Source organism: Engystomops pustulosus, chromosome 3, assembly GCF_040894005.1.
Source record: "Engystomops pustulosus chromosome 3, aEngPut4.maternal, whole genome shotgun sequence".
In the NCBI taxonomy this organism is placed as follows: Eukaryota; Metazoa; Chordata; class Amphibia; order Anura; family Leptodactylidae; genus Engystomops; species Engystomops pustulosus.
The window spans coordinates 153,083,432-153,106,766 of NC_092413.1; the positions used below are offsets into that span (position 1 = coordinate 153,083,432).

The window sequence follows — 23,335 nt, forward strand, 5'->3', positions numbered from 1 at the left end:
GGTGTTCAACTGTTTGATGACATACTATTAGTGGTTTATTATGTTAATTTCCCTCTAATCTTGATTCTAATTTTATGTAAATCTTTTACATGGTTTTCATAGTCATTTATATTTTTTTTATTCATTAATGTTAGCCTATATCATGTGAGTCTATATCATGTGAATGCGAAGTGCAAGAAGCAGAGCCGGTTGACCATTATAAAGTTAGCTTTATATGTTATTATGCTACTGATATTTGCATAAAGATACATTAGCCTGTAATGTTTAAAAGATAGAAAGATCAGAGATATTTCATTATTCTTAATATCTTGGAAACTAAGTTGACATGGGAATCCGTATCTGTAGGCTTGAGAGGATGATGGATAGATTCTACTTTTTATGTTTGACATTATATGGGATAATTAATTTGGCCTTTATAAGTTACTTGGCTCTTTTATTGTATCCCTGAAGCAGGTGCTTCTCTCCAAATTTCTAGCTTTACTAAGACAAAAAATGAAATGTTAATAGTTTGGCTTCCTCCTCAAAGTTTGTTAAAAATGTACAGTTCCTACAAAGCCTTCTGAACTGGCCAAAAGGGACATTTAGAAGCCAGTTAGGTAGATGACAACTGTCCTGTAAAATATAACTGTTTCTCATCGTTGGTTTCTTAAATGTAGTACAAGTAATTTGGTTGTTTACTACTTGAATGGCAAGGTCTAAAGATTCAATGTTGGAATCACTCATGTTCAATGTGAATGATCGTTTATTTACTTATGAAGTGTTATTCAGCGTGTGGAGACCCAAAGAAAAGCCTGGAACATTCCAATAACACATTTTTGAATCCAAACAGAAACATGCCACATCTCTGCATACCTTGTATAGCTGTAAATGTATAATTATTACAGCTATTCACAATCTACAAACTTTTACATACTTTCCATAACTAACGTTCTTAACCACTATGCTTATTCCGTTATCAATTTTTTAAGATTTTATTGTACATGTACACAATCTTTATATGAGATTGTTGCAATTCACAATAAATATATAAATTCTTTTGGAAAACCATCTCCATACAACAGTGGTGAAGAACCTATGGCACGGGTGCCAGTGGTGGCACTCGCAGCCCTTTCCGTGGGCACCCAGGCCATCACCCCAATTTAGAGTTTGCCAGATAGGACTCAAGGCTTTCTCCTGTGATCCTATACAGCCCAGGACGTGGTAAGCACAGCGCTATTTTAAAGCAACATTTTGGCTGCCAGGAATGCAGGTGGAGCAAGAAGGTGTGGATAGAGATGTATTGTTGTTGCAGCTCCTGCTCTGGGTTACCTAAATTTTCCTTTTCAGGGGACCCTGGAGGGAAGCTACAATCCAAATTTCTCCATCTGAACTCAGGACGCCAATACAATTAAAACCTGTGATACAGCAGGGATCAATAAGTTGCTGCTTAAATTGTCATGTTGGCACTTTGCAATATATACGTGGGTTTTGGCTGTAGCTTGGGAACCCAGTCTCCAAAAGGTTCGCCATCACTGCCATATAACATTATTTAGTGCTGATATCCTTCTAATTCTAATCTAATTCTCTTACCCAATGTCCTGTAACCCAGGAAGATATCCCAGGAAGATATCCTATGCACAATTTAGGGTTTTATCATTTTGTGTATCTCCCTATACACTTTGTTTTAAACAATTTTTTGTCAAGTAACTTTACAGTTATGCTTTAATTATTATCTGATTTAAGACCTACACTGTACCCACCTCTGTAGGAAAGTAATTTTAAATGGTTAGTCAAAAAAGCCATTAAAATATCTATATCAAATGTATAGAGTTAGGAAATAAATTACCTGAAGACATTAGTGTCATTGTACCATGACTGCTTTTGGACCACCGTGAATGCAATTATTTGTATGATAAAACTGAAGATGCTCTGTAAAATCACCGACAATAACAAAGGTGGAGAAATAAGCTGTCCGGAAGGCCGATAAGGAGCTAATTTCGGGGCTGGGCCAGTAAAACTCACTGCAAAAGAGCACCACATTATCAGTATAGGCATTGAAATTATTTTTGAGAAGGTTAAGTACTAACAATACTAAAAGAAAGTTCACATCTGTATCAAGGTATTTGTTATCTTCTGTTAATAAAGAGTCTAAAAGAAACAAAATAGAGAAAGAGGAATACCCGAGTATTCAATACCTAATTTTACCAGAATAAGTGGGAAAACTTATTGGCCCACATTTATCAAAAACAGTGCAAACTGTACTATGTGCAGTTTGCCAGTGAAGTGTGCAAGGTTGGCCTGATTCATAAATTGTGGGGCAAAGTCTTCATTAATATGCACCCCCTGCACTGCACAGTACTAACACACCCCTTTAGGTGCACATTTTTCTGTCTTGTTGGATACAGTGCAGCCACAACACAAAATTGGCACAGACACTTTACAAAACTGGCGCAAACACTTTAATAAATATCGGCAACTGACATGAGTGTAAGCCTAGGGCGTGAAATGTAACAATTTTATGTAAATAAAATGTCCAGCAGTCTTCTCTCATCAATGAAATTTCCAGCAACATGCTCCATTCAATAATGAAATGTCCAGCATCAGCCTCACCTCATCAATAAAATCAATAAAATGTCCACAGCAGCCTCCACTCCACACCCATCAGAACCCCTTAATAATTAAATTCCCCCTATATAATAAAATGCAAGCCTCCCCCACTTAAAAATAATAAACTTATGTACTTACCACCGGCGCACCCCGCAGTTCCTCTTCTCCTTGTGGTTCCAGAGGCACATCTATGCACTCTACACTATGATGTCAGCAGGTCATAATGTGTATATATTTTTAAATACTTCAGTATAAGACGAGTGGGGCTTTTTCAGCACAAAAATTATGCTGAAAAACTTGGCATATATCCAAGCATATACAGTAATAATAATTTGAGAGTTGGGTCAATTATACTCGCCTGCAGTTATGGCCTTATTCATGTACTATATTTTCTTTGCTTTCTCTTGTGAAATGTATTATTCATAATCATTTCACCCATTTCAAGCATGACAGCATTCTAAAATGTATCAAATGTGATCTCCAAAATACATATTAGTTCTAAATAAAATTATTTAAACCAAATTAAAAACAAAGAAATTACTTCACGGCATCATTTAGAAAACAAGGAACTTGGATACATAGTAAATATTAGCATATATGTATAGGCACAAACTAAACAATAAAAAGCTAAAGGAACTGTACTGCAAATCTGTAGGTGCATGCCCATTGTAACATATAGTTACTAGGAAATGTAGTGAAATTGATATATCTGAATTACATACTCTTTGCAAAAAAATTGACTTACTTGTTAATGTAACTGTGATGGTTATAGCTACGTCTTGCATTAGATATTGACGACTACCAAGAATCATTTGTTTCTGCATAAAGAGAACAGAAAAATTAGAAATAAAGGGGTCGACCAAAGTACTGCAATGGATTTATACAGGGAAGATCCAGACCAGGTACAAAAAAGACCTTGGGCATATGCCTGTAGACACCTAATGAATAAATCTAGGCCTTCCACCACCAACTACATCAGACCTCTACATTCCACAAGCCCTCTTGGCTGCAGGACCATGCAGTGTCCAGTTTTGCACCCAATGCAGCATCTCCATGATTGAAATTACCACCATTTGTCCCTAGAGCACCCAAGCTAATTGTTTTACTTACTTACTTCACAAGGTAACACTATAAGAGCTGCTACACATTTTAACTGTGATGGAACCTTATCAAGAAGCCAGCATATAGAGAAGGGACTATGGGATGTCTCAAGGGAGAAACAAAAGCCAGAAATCAATAAGCCAATACAAAAATGTGTCAAAATCGAGCACCCATGCAATTATTAGAGGGAGGGAGTTTGTTCTCTTTCCACTAGCAGAAATATGTATCTATACAACTATGAGTACCGAGAGAATTGGAAACAAAAACTGGAAATTCACATTTTAATTTGTTTATGGGACTAATTAGTAGTTATAGAAAATGAAACTCTGAATATCATAAAAAACTAAGAGAGCTATATACATAGTCCAAGTAATACACCTAACACATAAATCTGGGTTTTCCTTCTGAATACATGCAACATAGGGATGTGTCCTTAAAGGGGATTGCCACTTTTAGTAAATAATTGATATTGTATATGCAATGAAAAGTTATACAATTTTCCAATATACTTTTTGTTTCCATTCCTTGTGGATTTCTAGTTCTCTGCTTGCTGTCATTCTATAGAAAGCTTCTCTATTTACTTCCATTGGACAGAATCTGTCCATGCTGATGTGATGGACATGGAGGTGCAGGAGCCATTATTAGCACTGAGAGTAATAGGAGGCGTGTGATAATAACGGACTTGTGCACCTGTGTGTCCATCACATCACCTGGACAGATTTCTATCCACTGGAAGTAAACTTAGAAGCCAATAGAAGCAAATCAAGCAGAGATCTAGAAAATGGTGAGGAATTGACACAGAAAGTATATTGGAAAATTGTATAACATTTCCTTACACAAACAATATACACTCACCGGCCAATTTATTAGGTACACCTGTCCAACTGCTCGTTAACACTTCATTTCTAATCAGCCAATCACATGGCGGCAACTCAGTGCATTTAGGCATGTAGACATGGTCAAGACAATCTCCTGCAGTTCAAACCAAGCATCAGTATGGGGAAGAAAGGTGATTTGAGTGCCTTTGAACGTGGCATGGTTGTTGGTGCCAGAAGGGCTGGTCTGAGTATTTTAGAACCTACAGAATCTACTGGGATTTTCATGCACAACCATCTCTAGGGTTTCCAGAGAATGGTCCGAAAAAGAAAAAACATCCAGTGAGCGGCAGTTCTGTGGGCGGAAATGCCTTGTTGATGCCAGAGGTCATAGGAGAATGGACAGACTGGTTCGAGCTGATAGAAAGGCAACAGTGACTCAAATCGCCACCTGTTACAACCAAGGTAGGCAGAAGAGCATCTCTGAATGCACAGTACGTCGAACTTTGAGGCAGATGGGCTACAGCAGCAGAAGACCACACCGGGTCCCACTCCTTTCAGCTAAGAACAGGAAACTGAGGCTACTATTTGCACAAGCTCATCGAAATTGGACAGTAGAAGATTGGAAAAACGTTGTCTGCTCTGATTTCTGCTGCGACATTCAGATGGTAGGGTCAGAATTTGGCGTCAACAACATGAAAGCATGGATCCATCCTGCCTTGTATCAACGGTTCAGGCTGGTGGTGGTAGTGTCATAGTGTGGGGAATATTTTCTTGGCACTCTTTGGGCCCCTTGGTACCAATTGAGCATTGTTGCAACGCCACAGCCTACCTGAGTATTGTTGCTGACCATGTCCATCCCTTTATGACAACAATGTACCCAACATCTGATGGCTACTTTCAGCAGGATAATGCGCCATGTCAAAAAGCTGGAATCATCTCAGACTGGTTTCTTGAACATGACAATGAGTTCACTGTACTCAAATGGCCTCCACAGTCACCAGATCTCAATCCAATAGAGCATCTTTGGGATGTGGTGGAACGGGAGATTCACATCATGGATGTGCAGCCGAAAAATCTGCGGCAACTGTGTGATGCCATTATGTCAATATGGACCAAAATCTCTGAGGAATGCTTCCAGCACCTTGTTGAATCTATGCCACGAAGAATTGAGGCAGTTCTGAAGGAAAAAGGGGGTCCAACCCGTTACTAGCATGGTGTACCTAATAAAGTGGCTGGTGAGTGTAAATTATTTGCTGAAAGTGGACAACCCCTTTAAGCCATTGCCAAGTTTAAAGTTGGATTTTAAATCATTATCATACAGTACACCCAATAAAATTTTTAACCTCTCTTAATACTTTTTAAACAACACAAACTTAAATATTTTATTATCATACCCAAAATAGAAGCAGCATACACATAATTCCAATCATGGAATACATTGTTATGTACTTGAAAATGCAGAATGAGGTGACAAGACAGTTTCTCCCTTCTCTGAAATAAAAGTAAATGACAAATAATTTAAGAATTTAATTCCATTAACCCCTTCGCGTCACAACCTTTTTCCGTAAACTTTTAAATTTTTTGTGTGTAAAGAACTGTGTGAGATCTTATTTTCTGCATAAGATATTGTACTTCTCATTGACATTATTTTGTATTCCATACCGTGTACTGGGAAGCTGAAAAAAAATCCAAATGTGGGGAAATTGGCAAAAAAACCTTTCTTGTGGGTTCAATTTTTATGACTTGCACTGTGCACTCCAAATGATACTTTTTCTTTTTTCTTTGGATCCGAACAATTACAGTGATACCAAATTTATATAGGCACTGTATTTTAATAAACAAAAATAAATTAAAACAATGTGTATGAAAAAATATTAGTTGTGCACAGACCTGTGTTGTCATTTTTGCAAGATAATGGGGCAAATTTACTTACCCGGCCCATTCGCGATCCAGCGGCGCGTTCTCTACTCTGGATTCGGGTCCGGCCGGGATTCATGAAGGCAGTTCCTCCGCCGTCCACCAGGTGGCGCTGCTGCGCTGAAAATCATCTCCACGCGCCGGAATGCACCACCTCGGACCAGGTGAAGGTAAGCGGTCACCAAGCGACACTTTTTCGGTTTTTAAATGCGGCGGTTTTTCCGAATACGTCGGGTTTTCGTTCGGCCACGCCCCCCGATTTCCGTCGCGCGCATGCCGGCGCCGATGCGCCACAATCCGATCGCGTGCGACACAATCCCGGGGCAATTCAGGTACAATCGGCGCAAATCGGAAATATTCGGGTAACACGTCGGGAAAACGCGATTCGGGCCCTTAGTAAATGACCCCCAATCTGTTCTTTTCATTGCTACCATTTTCAAGACTGTGCAACCTTTTGATCACTTTTAATAAAGAAGTTTTATGTGATGAAAAAAGGTGTAAAAGTGCAGTTTCTGAATTTTTTGTTATGGGGTTCACCGCAGTGAATAACCTTTTAACAATTTTTATAAAAAAAGTCATTTTGGGACACGGTGATACCTAAACTTAAAAAAAATGTTTTACTATTTTTTTACACCCTTTAGGGTACTTTAACCCTAGACAGTCTGATCTTTCCTACCAATACTATGGTATCTATACCATACTAGAATAATATACTGCAATACAGCACTTATTAACCCGTGAGCCCTCTTTATACATCGTTAACAGCATGAAGAGGTTAATTTATTTAATCTAAAACATTTTTTCCTATATTTTCATAGTTTATCTTTTTTGGATATAGAGTAATCCTGATATGGAACTGTAAAGAGTAATTGTCATTTCAAGTTTTATATTTCTTCTCCTCTTACTAGCTTTGCCCTGCCTCCTAAACTGTGTGGAGCAGAGGTGTCAGGATCATGCATACATGAACATAGAGATTTGGGTAGATAAAAGAAGTATATTAGTCTTCTTGGTGATACATCTGTACTGCTCAAACCTGTGAGAATATGAGTAAAAAACTGCCATAAATCTAATAAACACTATTCAGTCTGTGCTTTGCCATCTCTGCTCCTTCTCCTTGAACAGACCTATTTTAACTACAGTCTTTCTTCACTCAAGGGGTTGGCCACTCATATGAAATGTTAGCAGGGTAAGTATAAGACCCTAATAGGGTCACCCATATTATACCTATTCTATACTGAATCAGGACTTCCTGTTAAAGTTTGATATAAATAACCAACCCCTTTAATACAGATTTGAGCAGTTTAGCAGACAGGAGACAAATAGGTTGCAATTAGAGATGAGGAGTATACTCGTCCGAGTTTGATGCTCGTTCGAGTGTTAGCGTACTCGGAACGGCTTGTTGCTCGGACGAGTATTTCCGCTGCTCGAGATCGAGCATTTAATTAAGAAAAGACAGTGAAGAATACAAAGAAAACAGTGAAGACAGTGAACACAGGATAATTTAAGTGAAGAACACATTGAAAGAACACTGAAGAACAGATGGCAGATGTACACGAACATCTGCAATCTGTTCTTCAGTGTTCTTTCAATGAGTTCTTTCAGTGAAAACATCTGCAAACATCTGCAATTTGTTCTTCTTCAGTGTTCTTTCAATGTGCTCTTTCAGTGAAAAATGCTCGAGCCTCCCATTGACTTCAATGGGGTTCGTTATTCGATACGAGCACTCGAGCATCGGGAAAGGTTTGTCTCGAATAACGAGCACTCCAGCATTTTAGTGCTCACTCATCTCCAGTTGCAAAGTTTATTGTTCAGTTTATTGCTTTCTACATTGATGCCAAATTAACTTTATAGATTTTTTGAAAATAGGTTAAAAATTAAACAAATTAAACCAAACAACCTGAGGGATCCTCCCCTCTTGGAGTCAAGGCAAATAATTAAACATCAAGTAGATAGTGATTTTTCGATTACAAATCTGACTTGTGGTTACTTGTTAATGGAGGTTGTTCCTTTTTTAAGATTAAAACTTACTTAATAAGTTTTGGCACACATTCAATATTAGGTATTTTCGATGTAAAAGGGGATGCAACAGAGGCCTCCAATTCTGATAAAGAGACCCCAGCATGAGCCATCTTCAAAGCCTGAAAAAATAGTGTCACTTAGAATGACATAAATAGGAAGAACATTTTTATCATACCATTTACCTATCAGAGAAAAAACACTATTAATTGCATGATATCAATCCCTTTGTATTATTGCATTGATACATGTTTCCAAATTTATCTTCATTTATCTTTATAATGTTAGATTATCTTTGTTTTGTATGTCTTCCAGGCATTGCTAAACTATGCCTTCAAAATTATTACACAAATGAGGAAAGCATGAAGTCACAAATTTCTGGAAATAATTCTGATTTATATATCAAAGCCAGGGAATGTCCTTTACCCTGAATTCTGGATTTTAGCTTATGAGGCATAAGAAGAGGATGATTAGGAAGGTTGGGGCACATTTATTATGTGTAAAGAAAGGTACACTTTTTTGTCCCACGAGTCATGAGGTTTTTAGATTGTCTCACAAGGGCTTAATAATTTGGCAAATGGACCTATACTTTCAATAATGTATTATAAATGTGTTATAGAACTTTGTAGACCTGTTTTTTGTGTGTCTTAGTGTGCGACACACAATGCACCAGAAAAAGGTGTCATAAACTAAAAGTGTTCAGGAGAAAAAGCTGCAACTAAATTGAGAGACTAAGACATTAAAAGTTGTGAGCATCAGAAAAAGAGGAAATTTGTGGCACAATACATATTAAATAGGAAGCACACCAGAAAAAAATGGCACTCCACTCCAAAAACAGGCCCAAACAGGATAATAAATGTGCCCCTATGTTACAAAGTTTCTTAAAATCATGGATTCAATTTATTTTTATTCATTATTATTTTTCTTTATTTTGATTTAATGATTTAAAGAACTAAACTAGAGCTGTAGAAAAATGAAAACTTAAATCACAAATCATATGAGAGGATACTAAAGGCTACTTACCCCACAATCATTTGCACCATCACCACACATTCCTGCATAATAACTAAGAAGAATACAGCATACATTAGAGGGGTATTCCCATGTAACAAAATAAAACATTCTCCAATTCACTGTTATTAACAAAACTACAGCATTTTGCAGATTCCTGATAATCTAAGCACATTGTAAGCACACAGCATCTCACAGCACACAGGGATCATAATGTGACTGCTTAGAGAGTGCCCGCCCACACTCTGGAATTTTACACTGACCATGAGTTATTTGAGTTGAAACAGCAATAAAACTGAGTAAAATTTCAAAGTAAGGGGTAAAAAATGATATTTATTGTGTAAACATCACTTTGTGAACCTTTTGTCATCTGCAAACCCCTTCAACTTCTCTTTTACTTAATTCTATTTCTAGTTTATTTGTACATTTTTTATTTCTTTTGTGAAGGCAATGCTATTAAAACCTGCCTCATGCATGAACAAGATTATCCATTTACTACTATATTTTGCAGACTACAAGATTCACTTTGTAGCAAGAAAAAATCTTGCTAAAAATTGCCTGTGTCTTATAGCCTGAAGGTCAGGAGCATCATGCTTTACACAATCTCCAAGAGAGCAGAGCCTCTGTACTGCTCCCTCCTCTCTTGGGTGTTCTCACATGGTTATTGGGACCTGGAGTGATGTCAGAAGCATGTAACTGATCATATACTTACTACATCACTAAAGGCCCCCGTGCGGCCAGGGATGGAACAGATAAGAAGCTAAGGGTTGGGAAAGTGTAAGAAGAAGAGGTGTGTGTGTGTTTCTGTGTGTGTGTTTCTATTTATAGCAGTGCCCAGTCACTGTTCCTGTGTGTGTCTATGTGTGTATAGCAAAGCTATGCATATGTAGCAGGCCCCATATGTGTATAACAGAGCCCAGTATATGTAGAAGTGCCCAGTTTATGTAGCAGTACCCAATCATTGTGTGTTTCTGTGTTCATAGCAGTGCCCAGTGTGTATAGCAGTGCTTGGGGTGTATAACAGTGCCCAGTGTACTCCTAGGTATGTGTATAGCAGCACGGTGGCTGAGTGAATAGCACTTCTGCCTTGCAGCACTGGGGTCCTGGGTTCGAATCCCACCCAGGTCAACATCTGCAAAGAGTTTGTATGTTCTCTCCGTGTTTGCGTGGGTTTCCTCTGGGTACTCCGGTTTCCTCCCACACTTCAAAACATACTGTTAGGTTGTTTAGATTGTGAGCCCCATGGGGACAGGGACCAATTTGTCATGCTTGTGCAGCGCTGTGTAATCTGTGTGCGCTATATAAATAAAGAATTATTATTATTATTATTATTAGCAGTGATGAGTGTGTTCTAATCTCTGTACATATGTGTGTAGCAGGACTGTGTGTGCGCGCATGTAGCAGAGCTATGTGTGTAAACATATGGATGTAGCAGACCTGTGATTGCTGTGCTGGTGTGCAACCAACAGGAATATTTTAATTGGTGTTAAATATATTTTTTCTTTTTTGAATGAATAAATCTGGGGTGAATCTTATAATAATGAGTGCCTTATAGTCCAAAAAATATGGTAACTGGTTTTTCCATTTACTGTATTTGACTCAATGTCATGCCATGCCACTGATTACATAAGGCTTCCTGAGAGCTGGGTAATGTCACTGGTTCTTGGGCAGAAGGCTAGGAGTGAGTAATGGGTGGGTGGATATAATAGCATCCAGTAGGTATGCATAATTAGAAACCAAAGGAGCACCAGGCCGCCTGTGCCTTATGCACAGGGGCACTTGGCAATCATTAGTATATTTTTAAGGCCAAAGAAGAAAAGGCTGAAATGTAAGTTTGTTTAGTTTAAATCATGACTACCCAATTGGTAGTTTTCCTTTAAGCATAGTCCATTTATACTGCCTCTATTTAATGTGCAGAGCTTGTTCAGCACTATGTAGGAAGGAGATTGCTTCTCTACCTTTCAGCTAAGATCAAGTGTAGAGTGTAAAAGACAGATGAATATACTGCTTATATCTTCTCCCTACTTCTCCCTGAGTTCTAGGGTTCTAGGCTGTCAGAATCCTGCCCTTCTTGTGTGAGGTGTGTGACTGCAGAAGAAACCACAGCCTTAAGACCTTGCCAAAGCAATGTGCACCTCCCACCTCCAAAATCCAGCAGGCAACCGTAATGAGGTTAAAGCACATTTTCTACAGTGGATTTTCTATGTATACTTGTGTATTGTATGTGAACTATGTATATCAAATATAGGAGCACATAGAATATCACAAGGTTATGTTTAATTAAAAATAAAACCATAGATAAAATACTCAATCTTTTAGAGTTATTTTTTGTTTTTGTTGATTTATTTTTTTATAAACATAATTAACATAGCAAAAGAACTATATATTGTCAAGGCTTTGTGATTCTAAAACCCCCAACCACGATAACTGTCCAGGCATTGCTAATCTATATAGTGTTTTGTATGGTATATCCTGCAAATAGTGTTGTGCTGACATCTAGCTTCCATGTTTAGTTTTTACAGGCTGGACTGAGACCTGAAGGGATAAAGTAATCTCAGGTCAGACCTTGTTAGTTACTACAGGATATTGTTGTAAAACCTAAACTCATGGTGGGGATTGTAGGTATACTGAATACTGTTGCCGCTAATTTTCACTATGCAAGCACCTTCTTAGTTGTTAACAGGCCAGGAAGACTACATAGGAGATTACGCCAGAGAAACTACAACCATCACCATCCAGTGGGCTCCCGCAACATTTACACCAGCACCTAGGTGTTCAGGGAGAGTTTGGTAGGAACCGGTCCACCTCAACGCAACTTCAGCTAGGGCAACCAGATTTCTTCTGCCTACTTTATCACCACTTCCACCTTCCCATCATCTCATTGTGTGGGTACTGCAGATACTATAAGTTATTTCTGAATATATGTTAAAAGGTAAAGTGCTTACAACCCCCTAGTAAACATATCTGATACAACTTACTCTATTTTCTGAAATTCTTCCATAAGACTGGATTTTTGTCCTGGGCTCATTCTTGCAAAAATTGTTCCATTAACAAGGATCTGTAAAGAAATTGTATATCTATTTTATGCCAAAGATGACATTACCACTTATATGGGCAGTGAATTTTATGCCCAGATTTGAAAGTTTAAGGGCATTTTACTTTTAAAGGTAAAACGTCTTTATATTTACTTTGGGAAGTAATTCATAGAAATGATTTAAAATGACTTGATAGGATTTTCCAGTCATTGCAAAATATATATTTTTTCCTTTGTTTTCTAGGTCACAGATCTTGATGCAAGAGTCCTGTGGATTAACAGCAAAAGAAGATATGTTATTATTATTTAACACACATTATTTAACACTATTAATACTATAACAGACTCTCATAACGTCCAATGATACATATGATTTTCTACATTTACCATTGTTATTTGTTTTTGGATTATTTTCAATGATTTGGCAAGACCTCTTATTTAATCTGAATGGAGTTTAAAAGGGATTTGCCCATGAAAGAAAGTTCTCCGATTTTAATTGTGCAGATAGAAGAAGCTATTCATGAGAAGAATCTGCCCTATCCAACCAAAATCAGAAGATTTACGGTTTGGATCCCTAGGCAACCAATATTGTATACACCAGGAATTATAGAGATAGGTTGGGTGATATAACCGTGGCATGCTGAATTTTTGTTAATTACAGTGAATGTGTTATTTTGTTACCCTAAGTACTGTATATTGAAGAATCTTGTCTTCATGGGAATATCCCTTTACATGATTTTACGAGGATACAAGTTAAATTTATGACAGCAATACTAAAGATACCCTGACTTCTCATGTATTATCATAAAATCCTATAAACTACATTCTGATTAAATTTGAGACAAAATTGCATCATTGTACAATGATTACTTCACAGTTTTGTGAAGTGTAAAAAAGTCCAGGGAGAAACTAGCCATACAGCCAAAGCAATAGCATTTTAGTTGGGTTATTTAAGTACCTTTACTACTAAATTTAAGCCCTTGACAAGCCCTTAACAGCTTATCAACATGCTCTGCATATAACCCCTTGACATTCTTTAATATACCTTTGAGATGCGGCCATTTTCTTGGTGTTCTTCACTATTTCCCCAGGTAACTGATGCAGGACTTTCCTCTGGGGCACTTGCTTCTATGACAATCAATTTTCCACCTGGAGGAATCATTCCTGAAGCTTTCCCAACCTTGCAAGCAGTTTGAAGATTGTCTCCTAAAGAAAACATAAGAGAATATAAAAGACAGTATAAAAAATGTACTACTGCACTCACAAGTCCACGGTCTTGGAGCTCACAGTCCTGGGCGGATCCAACACCCTCTAGTAGAATTTGCATAAAGAAAAAGAAAACTTAAATTCCCACTGAAGCTCTCCAAAAAAATTTTTTTTTCAGAGACCAAAGTCTGTAAATCATGTTAGAAATATCATTCGTATCAGATTTCCCTTCTGAGAAGAAGCCAGCATCCAGAAATTCACATGCCTTAAATGTTTCTGACGTGCATCGCTTTTTGCACTTCTTATATAGGATGTAGCCTATTTTCACAATGTGATCCGATTTTATTGCAGTATATTCACATTTCTAAAACTTTAAAATGTGCATATTAAATATAAAATATTGTCAGCCATGGATGCCTAACCATGGGTTTCGCCTGCCTATCATATTCTGCCAAGGGCTAGTCGACTTCACCATTAGGTATCTCTCTAATACACAAAACTGTAAAGTTTAAGTATTCCTAACTAATGAGAAAAGAGCCTATTCTCAATTTAAAAATCCAATAATCATTGCTTCTTACCTTGGCCAATGACGTTCTAGGCGAATAATCCAAGATATCCAATCCCTATCCTACAATTGTACTCAGCTTCTATTTAAAAAACATCATACCCAATCAGAAACCCACCTCATCCCTATGCAGTTTTTAATGTAAAATTTAGCTCCAGTTCCACATGTAAACGATTCCATAAATATAACCGACTATAGGTGAATTCCATCAAATAAAAATCAACCAAAAATACGATCAGTGTAAATGTCATCATCACCATTTGTGTCCTTGCCTCTTGCACTGCTACAGTGTCTCACAGAGCGATTCCTCACACCATACAGTGCACCCCTATTCTTGTTTTAAGCTTCCTACCTGTTCTCTCCACATAACCTTGTCCATGCGGGCACATCAACAAATATATAATATTCATAGTATCACACATCATGCACAATTCCTCTCTATTCTGATGGAAAAAGGTTTTTGGAGAGCTTCAGTAAGAATTTAATTTTTCTTTTCCTTTATGTGAAGAATATAAAAGAATATTGACTATCTATCGTACAACCCAGCGTCTATATATTCTCAAAGAGTACTAGTTATTCATGAGAAGATCCAAAATAAAGCAGTCATTCTAGGGCCACCTTGTGGGAATCTACTTTGTACATTGCTCGACTGAAGACTAAAACAAGCAGATTTTAACCAAACAGTTTGTTTATAGATGTTTTGGAGTTCTTGTTCCTTATAAGTATAGAACAGTCTTCTTTTGATTCAGCTCTTGAGAGCACTTCCTAAAAGCTGGATTTCTGTAAGGAGATCTTTTACCTGCTAATAGTTTAGTTAAAGGAACAAAAACTATAACCCAAAATATCCGATTAGATAGCAGAAAACTCTAGTCATGTTAGAAGGATCTGAAATTAATAAGACATTGCCTCATGAGGTAGATTCAAGTAGAATTAAGCAGTTTTATTTCTTATGTTGACCTTGACACTTACTGGTTTACCTTTAATGCAATAGAGAACATACATTTGTGTATTAACTTTATTTTTAGTGTTTTATACGAATAACCCATATGTCTTATTTTAAATATTTTAGTCTATGGTGATATGTCTACTTATATTTCGTGTCAGGTCTCCATAACATCTATATCTAGTCAACATTCCATATTCAAAGAATTGAACTTATCTTCAATTGTACCATTGGGATGAATAAAAATAGTGTTGTAATATATTTAGTGTGAAATATAGTGTAATACCAGTTATCATTACGGTCCTTATCTTTGCTTCCATAAGTTCCTGCAGCACTGGTTTTGTCTCAGGTTTGAGTTTATTCTCCATTACAAGAAATCCAATAAACATTAAATCAGATTCTACCCTTTTCCTAGTAAAACAAGATATTAAGAATAAATAAATAAAACGTATTTAAATAAAAAATTACAAATGACAATGTTATGGTTATGTGTTGTGGTACCTCTCCAATCCCTCTTTAATCTCGACAATAGTTTCAGATAACTTCTTGTATGCCAGAGAAATCACTCGAAAACCTTGTGATGTATAATGCTCAAGTTCTTTATCAAAATTAAGTGGCACTGCACAACAAAAATAAGTGACGACACAAGTCAATAAATATGACACAAGTTAGGAAACCTCACAGCCTCATCATAAGTCAGTAGGAAGAGATGGATCTTAATGAAGCCATACTATCGATAGGGAATTATACAATTCAAAAACTTTGACATTATAAAGCTTTGACACTAGTATAAATTGAATTTAAAAGAGTATTCATTGAGAATTCTTACTCCGTGCAAGTTTTTATTCTACCTTTTGTACTTAAGGCATTTTCACAAATCTCTTCACTTATGAAAGGAATCAAGAGTTTGAAAAATTGTACAATCGCCATACTGCAACCAGAAGTCAAGATGATGATTTTATATTGCTTTAATAATACCTGTTTCTGGGGCACAAAATTTTTCCACCATTTCTGGAGCTCCTTTCATAAAAACGAGAAACTCATCACTCCCCATGACTTCAACAATGACGGACATGCGTTGCAGGCTGGATGAGAAGGGAAACTGATGCAGGATCGCCAAACCTTCCACTGGCACCTGATTAAGGGTAATCTGTAGTTAAAAGACTAATATTTTCTAACAAGTTGGATGACTGCTGATACTTTCTAGTAAGGAGGAATGAATATGGAATGGAATGATTACCATGACCAGCATCTATCCAAATGACTGATACACTGATGCGTGTTTTGGCATACTGCCATCATATAGGGGTTTGATGAGGCATGGTTGTAGAGTAGGCAGTGCTTGGAGAGTTTACCTTTCCAGAATCTGTTCCTGGTTTCACAATTTTATAAGACTGTGATTCCTCATCTTCATTGTTTATCTTGTAAGTGTCTTGTAAAACCTAAATATAGTAAATATTGATATACTAAATATTGATATATGTATGAGTATATATATAGTATAACTGTCATTTCAAATATTTTTTGTAAATAAATAGTTCAGGTTCATATCTAAAACTGAAGAAGATGCCTGTATCCCCTATCATCAACCCTATCTTGCCTGCTAAACTGCTGTGTTTGCTACTCAGATCACCCTTTGGTAAGGGGTGGATGAGAAAGGAGTATAGAGACCACACCAGCATCGACAAGATAAATCTAGAGTAAAATGACAGGAATCAAAAGCTGAGAGGATTGGCAAACAGTCCCAAATATGGTGATAATTTGCCCCAAATCTGCAGATGCTACACATTGAAGACCTTATTAAAGACAGCAAACACATGTAATTGCAAAGATACATTCCCCCTCATTGCTCCCTGATGCACCATTTTCTTGTGTCTGTGTCTCTCCAACCTGGCTACTCTACTGCTTCCTACATATTTATATGAAGTTAAATTTGCCTTTACCTAACGCAGATCTTCCAGCAGTTTAGCAGGCAGGAGTGAAAATGATTGTTGGAGGTGAATGGATTTTTCACTGATAAGGAATATTAAAAAGTTTCTTATAATCATAGGATTTAACTTTTGAATAAACTATCATGAAATTTAAAGCTTAACTACCGCAATTCAGTAACAAATTTTAGGGTTTTTGCAAATTTCATGATCTATACTTTTTTACATTATAAGTAAATATAACAAGTATATAACATACCCAGTCTGTACTTTGGAACATTTTCAAGTCCAGTGGATCCCCCTGTATTATACCATCCAGGACAATCAATGAATGACAACTGGCCATTCCAGCTAGTAGTGGACTCCATGGCAAACTACTATTAGGTATAAAGCAGTATACTTCCTGAAAACTGCAAGGCAATGCACACATGATCCCATATAATCTAAAATCTAAAATATTTATTTACGTTAAACTTCTAGGGACTTATGATATTCAAAAATTATATTTGGCCTAGCATGAACATATATGTAATTTACATATATGTATGATTGTATTGTAAACTTACCATCGCCCTTCTGAAGGAACAATGCCCCATAATTCCATTCCATCTTCTGTTAAAGTACCTGTCTAGATAAATTATAATTCAAAATTAAGGCACTCATGGTTATTTAAAGAAAAAAAAATTGCTCATAAATCTTAAGAGTAATGGACAATACTCTAGAAGAAAGCCAAAGGCTGCCCGCATCTAAGATTAGTTCAGTTGACAGTTTGTGAAATTCTGGCCACAACATGATCCTTGTTTTACATTTATTACATTCAGGTTTTTGTAAGGATGTCTGTCCACATAGTGTATTACGCATGAGGATTTTCTGTGCAGAAATTCTACTGTATAATGCAGTAGCAGCATTGTGAATAGGATGTATCCATATCCCCTGCAGACACTGGCCAGATTTATTAAAGCCCCTGCACCAGCGCCTTATATGTGTCGCAGGCGAGTCATTTGTGTAGCGGCTGAACTATACCTGAATCACTGAAAGAGGCATTCTGGTCTATAATCGAACCATGTGACACATTTATCATGCAGTGTCCGACAGGAATGTGTTTTACACCCCATGTTAAAAGTGCACCAAAATAAAGTTGCACTCTGTCGGAGCATTGCAGGGGGTGCCAGATTCATGCAGAACGTGCTCAACATTCCTGAATCTGACGCACACTGCACAATACACAGGAAAACAACACAAAGTACAGTTTTCACTGTTTTTGATATATGTGAGCCACTGTGTAAAAACCTGCAGCGTCACATTTTCACCATAGATTCCATAGCAGAATTAATCCCTTGCAATGCAAATGTTGAGCTCTGCCCCTCCTGTCATAGTAATAACGCTGTAGACGGCTACAACTGTTTTCCGTTGCTAGCAGAAAGTTTATGGAATAAGGCACAATGTTACTCTGGTGCCATGAAGATTTAGAGGGATGTAGAAAGTGCTACTGGCATAAGATGACCATTGGACAGGTAACAGCTTAAGATACCCCAATTATCATACATGTTTGATTTTCAAAAAACAGGACAACCAACATTGGTGTTACTTGAAGCTAATGGGCCCCAGAGCAAAGTTGGTGCCAGAGCCCGACTATAATGTATGGTTAATAGTACTAGTCATCTTATATGGGAAAATGACACCCTATGGGCGACCTAAGCACCTTTTGCACCCCCTTCATTTACACCCCTGACAACCAACTACAACACAACTGGTAACAAATACATATTTTATAATAAATGTACCTTGTCAAAACAGATAATATTTAATTGTCCGCACATATTAATCCTTTGTGCACTGAGACAAAATATGCCGCTTCTCTTAAGTCGTGTTTGGGAGTACAATATACAGACTGTGACTGCTGCTGGTAGAGCTGGTGAAATGCTGACAGTCAGGACGACCAATGACCAGAGAATGGTGTTTCCAGCGGAAGTCTAAGTAAGTTTAAAATCACACAAGACACAAAAACACAAGATTTTATTATAGACATTTATTCATCCTAAACCTTCTATTTCTATTTCCTGTTTTATGTCATATGTCACATTATAGCTGAAAAAAGGTTAAACATACAGATGGTGCTGACATCAAGTCATCTGTTTGTCAGTGAATAACATTAACAATGAACTGCATGGAAAATCTCTAGTTTTAACTATTATGGTTTATTATGACCAACAAAGTCCTTTGTAGTCAATTGCCTTTTTTGTGCCTTTTTTGTGCCTAATTTGTCTTTCTTGTCTGTACTCTTTTTGTCTGGACTCTTTTCAACTTTTTAGTTTCATGAGTCAACATCTGGATGCAGGTAAAAGTAAAATTATTGATGTACAGTGAAGACTTGTGCACTGCTTGAGAGTGCACAAATACCCCAATGTACCTAAAAAGTCACTAAAATTAAACTAAAACACTGCCACCGAACGTCAATGAATCTCCACTCTTTTCTGCACTTTCTAGAGCACAGAAAAAATCTCAAAATTGATCATTACAGTTAGAAAACAATTTCTTTATTTTTCAATTTACAAAGTCATATGAGGGCTCCTTTTCCATACTTCCTAATTGCAAAATGTAACATTTTATATAAGTTACAAATTACCTTTAAAAAAATGTAATGCATCTTGCACTAGCCATAACAGTCCCCCCACAGATTCATTAGATTAATGAAGGCTGGATGTAGAATTGCAGAATTGTCTTTGCCAGGAACCTACTGCAGATAATAGTTAATATGCCACCCAGGGCACATCCCTGCTCAGCCTAACAAAACCCTTGCCAATCTCCTGCCCCCGAATGTCCCCTAAAAAATGTAATTAAAAGTCAGTGATCAAAAGTAGTAAAGTTTCCTGGAATGGCGGAATACCCTGCAGGCCTGCTCAACGCTGTCAGGATGGTTAATAGAATAACTCTTTTTGTTAGATCAAAAGTTTGACAGTGTATTAGTATATTACGCTAAAATATTACTACTTAAAGAAAAACTCTAAACATTTCAGTAGTTTGTTGAAGGACATTTCATTGCTTTGTAAAGTTGGGCTCACTTAACAGTTTACTGCTATTTGTATAGAACTGCCGCACACATTCAGATTTAGAGACTGTTCATGCTATGCAAATTGTGTTTGTATGCCACAGATGGGACATTTTTTCTTGATATTGTCTCACAAAGTGCTATTGTTAGAACTCTTACATATGGAACTTCTTTTGGGTGTATCATATCCGGGTGTTTTGCTCTGCAGAGGGCATAACATTCATTTGGCTACATAGTAGAGCTGGGTATGTGTCTCAGGTGTTGTTAAAGTGACCAATCAACTGCCGAGCTCGAGTCCCTGAACTCCATTTATGCACACCTCCTTGTACTTGTAGTCTATATTCTCTTGTAATTTTTGCTGACCCTTACTTGAATTATTTGGTTATTCTTCATTTTTGACCCAATTAGCCTGACCTTGCTTTTTATCTGTCTATCCCTGTGTTTGGGTATGTACACAGAACAGACAAAAGAGCAGGGAACAGGGCCAGATTAAGGTTGGTGGGGGCCCCTGGCGCAAAATCTGGTGGAGGCCCCAACCAAATGCAGCATATGTACACATTCTCTTGCTCACTATCCGCTATCCCCCAGTAATTCACCTACATACAGACACCAACCCCCTAGTAATACATCTACTTAGTTCCGCCAAAACCTCAGTAATACATCTACATTAGAGATGAGCGAGTATACTCGTTCGAGCTTGATGCTCGTTCGAGTATTAAGGTACCCGAAACGGCTCGTTGCTCGGACGAGTATTTCCCCTGCTCGAGATTGAGCATTTAATTGAAAACAGACAGTGAAGAACAATGAAGAATAGAATAAAAACAGTGAACACAGGTTCATTTAAGTGAAAAACACAGTGAAAAAGACAGTGAAGAATAGATTACAGATGTTCGGCACATCTGCTTACTTGTCGGAGGATACGCGCGAAACGGTGCGAACAAAATAGTATGTGAAGAACATTAAGGTACCCGAAACGGCTCGTTGCTCGGACGAGTATTTCCCCTGCTCGAGATTAAGCATTTAATTGAAAACAGACAGTGAAGAACAATGAAGAATAGAATAAAAACAGTGAACACAGGTTCATTTAAGTGAAAAACACAGTGAAAAAGACAGTGAAGAATAGATTACAGATGTTCGGCACATCAGCTTACTTGTCGGAGGATACGCGCGAAACGGTGCGAACAAAATAGTATGTGAAGAACAATGGGGGTCATTTACTAAGGGCCCGATTCACGGTTTCCCGATGTGTTACCCGAATATTTCGGATATGCGCCGATTTTCCCTGAATTGCCCGGGATTTTGGCGATCGGATTGTGGCGCATTGGTGCTGGCATGCACGCGACGGAAATCGGGGGAGTGGCCGAACGAAAACCCGACGGATTCGGAAAAACCGCTGCATTTAAAACAAAAAATGTGTTGCGAAAATTACACTTACCTTCACTAGGTATTGGCTGGTGAATTTCAGGGCATTCCAGTGCGCCTCCGGGGAACTTCAGCGCAGCAGCGCCACCTGGTGGACGGCGGAGGAACTACCTTAGCGAACGGACCGGGTAAGTAAATCTGCCCCAATATATATGTGTGAAGAACACATTGGGGGTCATTTACTAAGGGCCCGATTCGCGTTTTCCCGACGTGTTACCCGAATATTTCCGATTTGCGCCGATTTTCCCTGTATTGCCCCGGGATTTTGGCGCACGCGATCGTATTGTGGCGCATCGGCGCCGGCATGCACGCGGCGGAAATGGGGGGGCGTGGCCGAGCTAAAACCCGACGGATTCGGAAAAAACGCCGCATTTAAAACAAAAAAAGTGTCGATTGGGACGCGCTTACCTTCACTTGGTCCGGCTCGGTGAATTCCAGTGCGTTCAGATGCTTTTCAGCGCAGCAGCGACACCTGGTGGACGGCGGAGGAACTACCTTAGTGAATCCCGGCCGGACGCGAATCCACCGCAGAGAACGCTCCGCTGGATCGCGAACGGACAGGGTAAGTAAATCTGCCCCATTGAAGAACACGGTGAGCAGGACAGAGACATCTGGGAACAGGACAGAGACATCAGGGAACAGGACAGAGGCATCGGGGAGCAGCACAGAGGCATCGGGGAGCAGTGCAGAGGCATCGGGGATCAGCGCAGAGGCATCGGGGAGCAGCACAGAGGCAATGGAGAGCAGGGCAGAGGCATCGGGGAGCAGTGCAGAGGCATCGAGGATCAGCGCAGAGGCATCGGGGAGCAGCACAGAGGCAATGGGGAGCAGCGCAGAGGCATCGGGGAGCAGCACAGAGGCAATGGGGAGCAGCACAGAGACATCGGGGAGCAGCGCAGAGGCATCGAGGAGCAGCACAGAGGCAATGGGGAGCAGCGCAGAGGCATCGGGGAGCAGCGCAGAGGCATCGGGGAGCAGCGCAGAGGCATCGAGGAGCAGCGCAGAGGCATCGGGGAGCAGCGCAGAGGCAATGGGGAGCAGCACAGAGGCATCGAGGAGCAGCGCAGAGGCATCGAGGAGCAGCGCAGAGGCATCGGGGAGCAGCGCAGAGGCATCGAGGAGCAGCGCAGAGGCATCGGGGAGCAGCGCAGAGGCATCGGGGAGCAGCGCAGAGGCATCGGGGAGCAGCGCCGAGAGATCGGGTAGACTTCAGTGGAAGAAGAGGAGCGGATCCCGGGACAGCGTATCTCCCGACAAGTAAGCAGATGTGCCGAACATCTGCAATCTATTCTTCACTGTGTTTTTCACTGCGTTTTTCACTGTATTCACTGTTTTTATTCTATTCTTCACTGTTCTTCACATCTGCTAACTTGTCGGGAGATAATATACGCTCGGAACAGTGAAGAATAGATTGCAGATGTCTGCATACATCTGCTAACTTATCAGAAGACATTCTTTTTCAATTAAATAACACATTTTATTCCCGAACCATGGTCCCTTTGAAAAATGCTTGAGTCTCCCATTGACTTCAATGGGGCTCGTTATTGGAGACGAACACTCAAGCATCAGGAAAAGTTTGTCTCGAATAACGAGCACTCGAGCATTTTAGTGCTCGCTCATCTCTAATCTACATACATATAACAACCCCCCAGGAAAATATAAATAAATATAGCTGCCAACGCCCCTATTAATACATCTATACAGGCAGAGACCCTCAGCCAAGGACAGATGCCCCCCTC

At 38.8% G+C, this 23,335-nt stretch overlaps 1 protein-coding gene across 4 annotated transcripts in view; it reads right to left on the reverse strand.

Annotated features, from left to right (window-relative positions):
- LOC140122118 (probable cation-transporting ATPase 13A4) overlaps positions 1-23,335 on the reverse strand; it is a 103,191-nt gene that overhangs the window by 20,228 nt on the left and 59,628 nt on the right. For all 4 annotated transcript variants that reach the window (XM_072142603.1, XM_072142602.1, XM_072142604.1 and 1 more), the window contains 15 exons: positions 18,910-19,098; positions 17,692-17,753; positions 17,385-17,535; positions 16,553-16,639; positions 16,176-16,332; positions 15,699-15,816; positions 15,484-15,608; positions 13,529-13,689; positions 12,638-12,751; positions 12,428-12,507; positions 9,462-9,504; positions 8,451-8,560; positions 5,900-5,996; positions 3,332-3,404; positions 1,826-2,000 (listed from right to left, as the gene is read on the reverse strand). In XM_072142603.1, the coding sequence (XP_071998704.1) occupies positions 1,826-2,000; positions 3,332-3,404; positions 5,900-5,996; positions 8,451-8,560; positions 9,462-9,504; positions 12,428-12,507; positions 12,638-12,751; positions 13,529-13,689; positions 15,484-15,608; positions 15,699-15,816; positions 16,176-16,332; positions 16,553-16,639; positions 17,385-17,535; positions 17,692-17,753; positions 18,910-19,098 (1,742 nt within the window). The remainder of the gene's footprint in view (positions 1-1,825; positions 2,001-3,331; positions 3,405-5,899; positions 5,997-8,450; positions 8,561-9,461; positions 9,505-12,427; positions 12,508-12,637; positions 12,752-13,528; positions 13,690-15,483; positions 15,609-15,698; positions 15,817-16,175; positions 16,333-16,552; positions 16,640-17,384; positions 17,536-17,691; positions 17,754-18,909; positions 19,099-23,335) is intronic.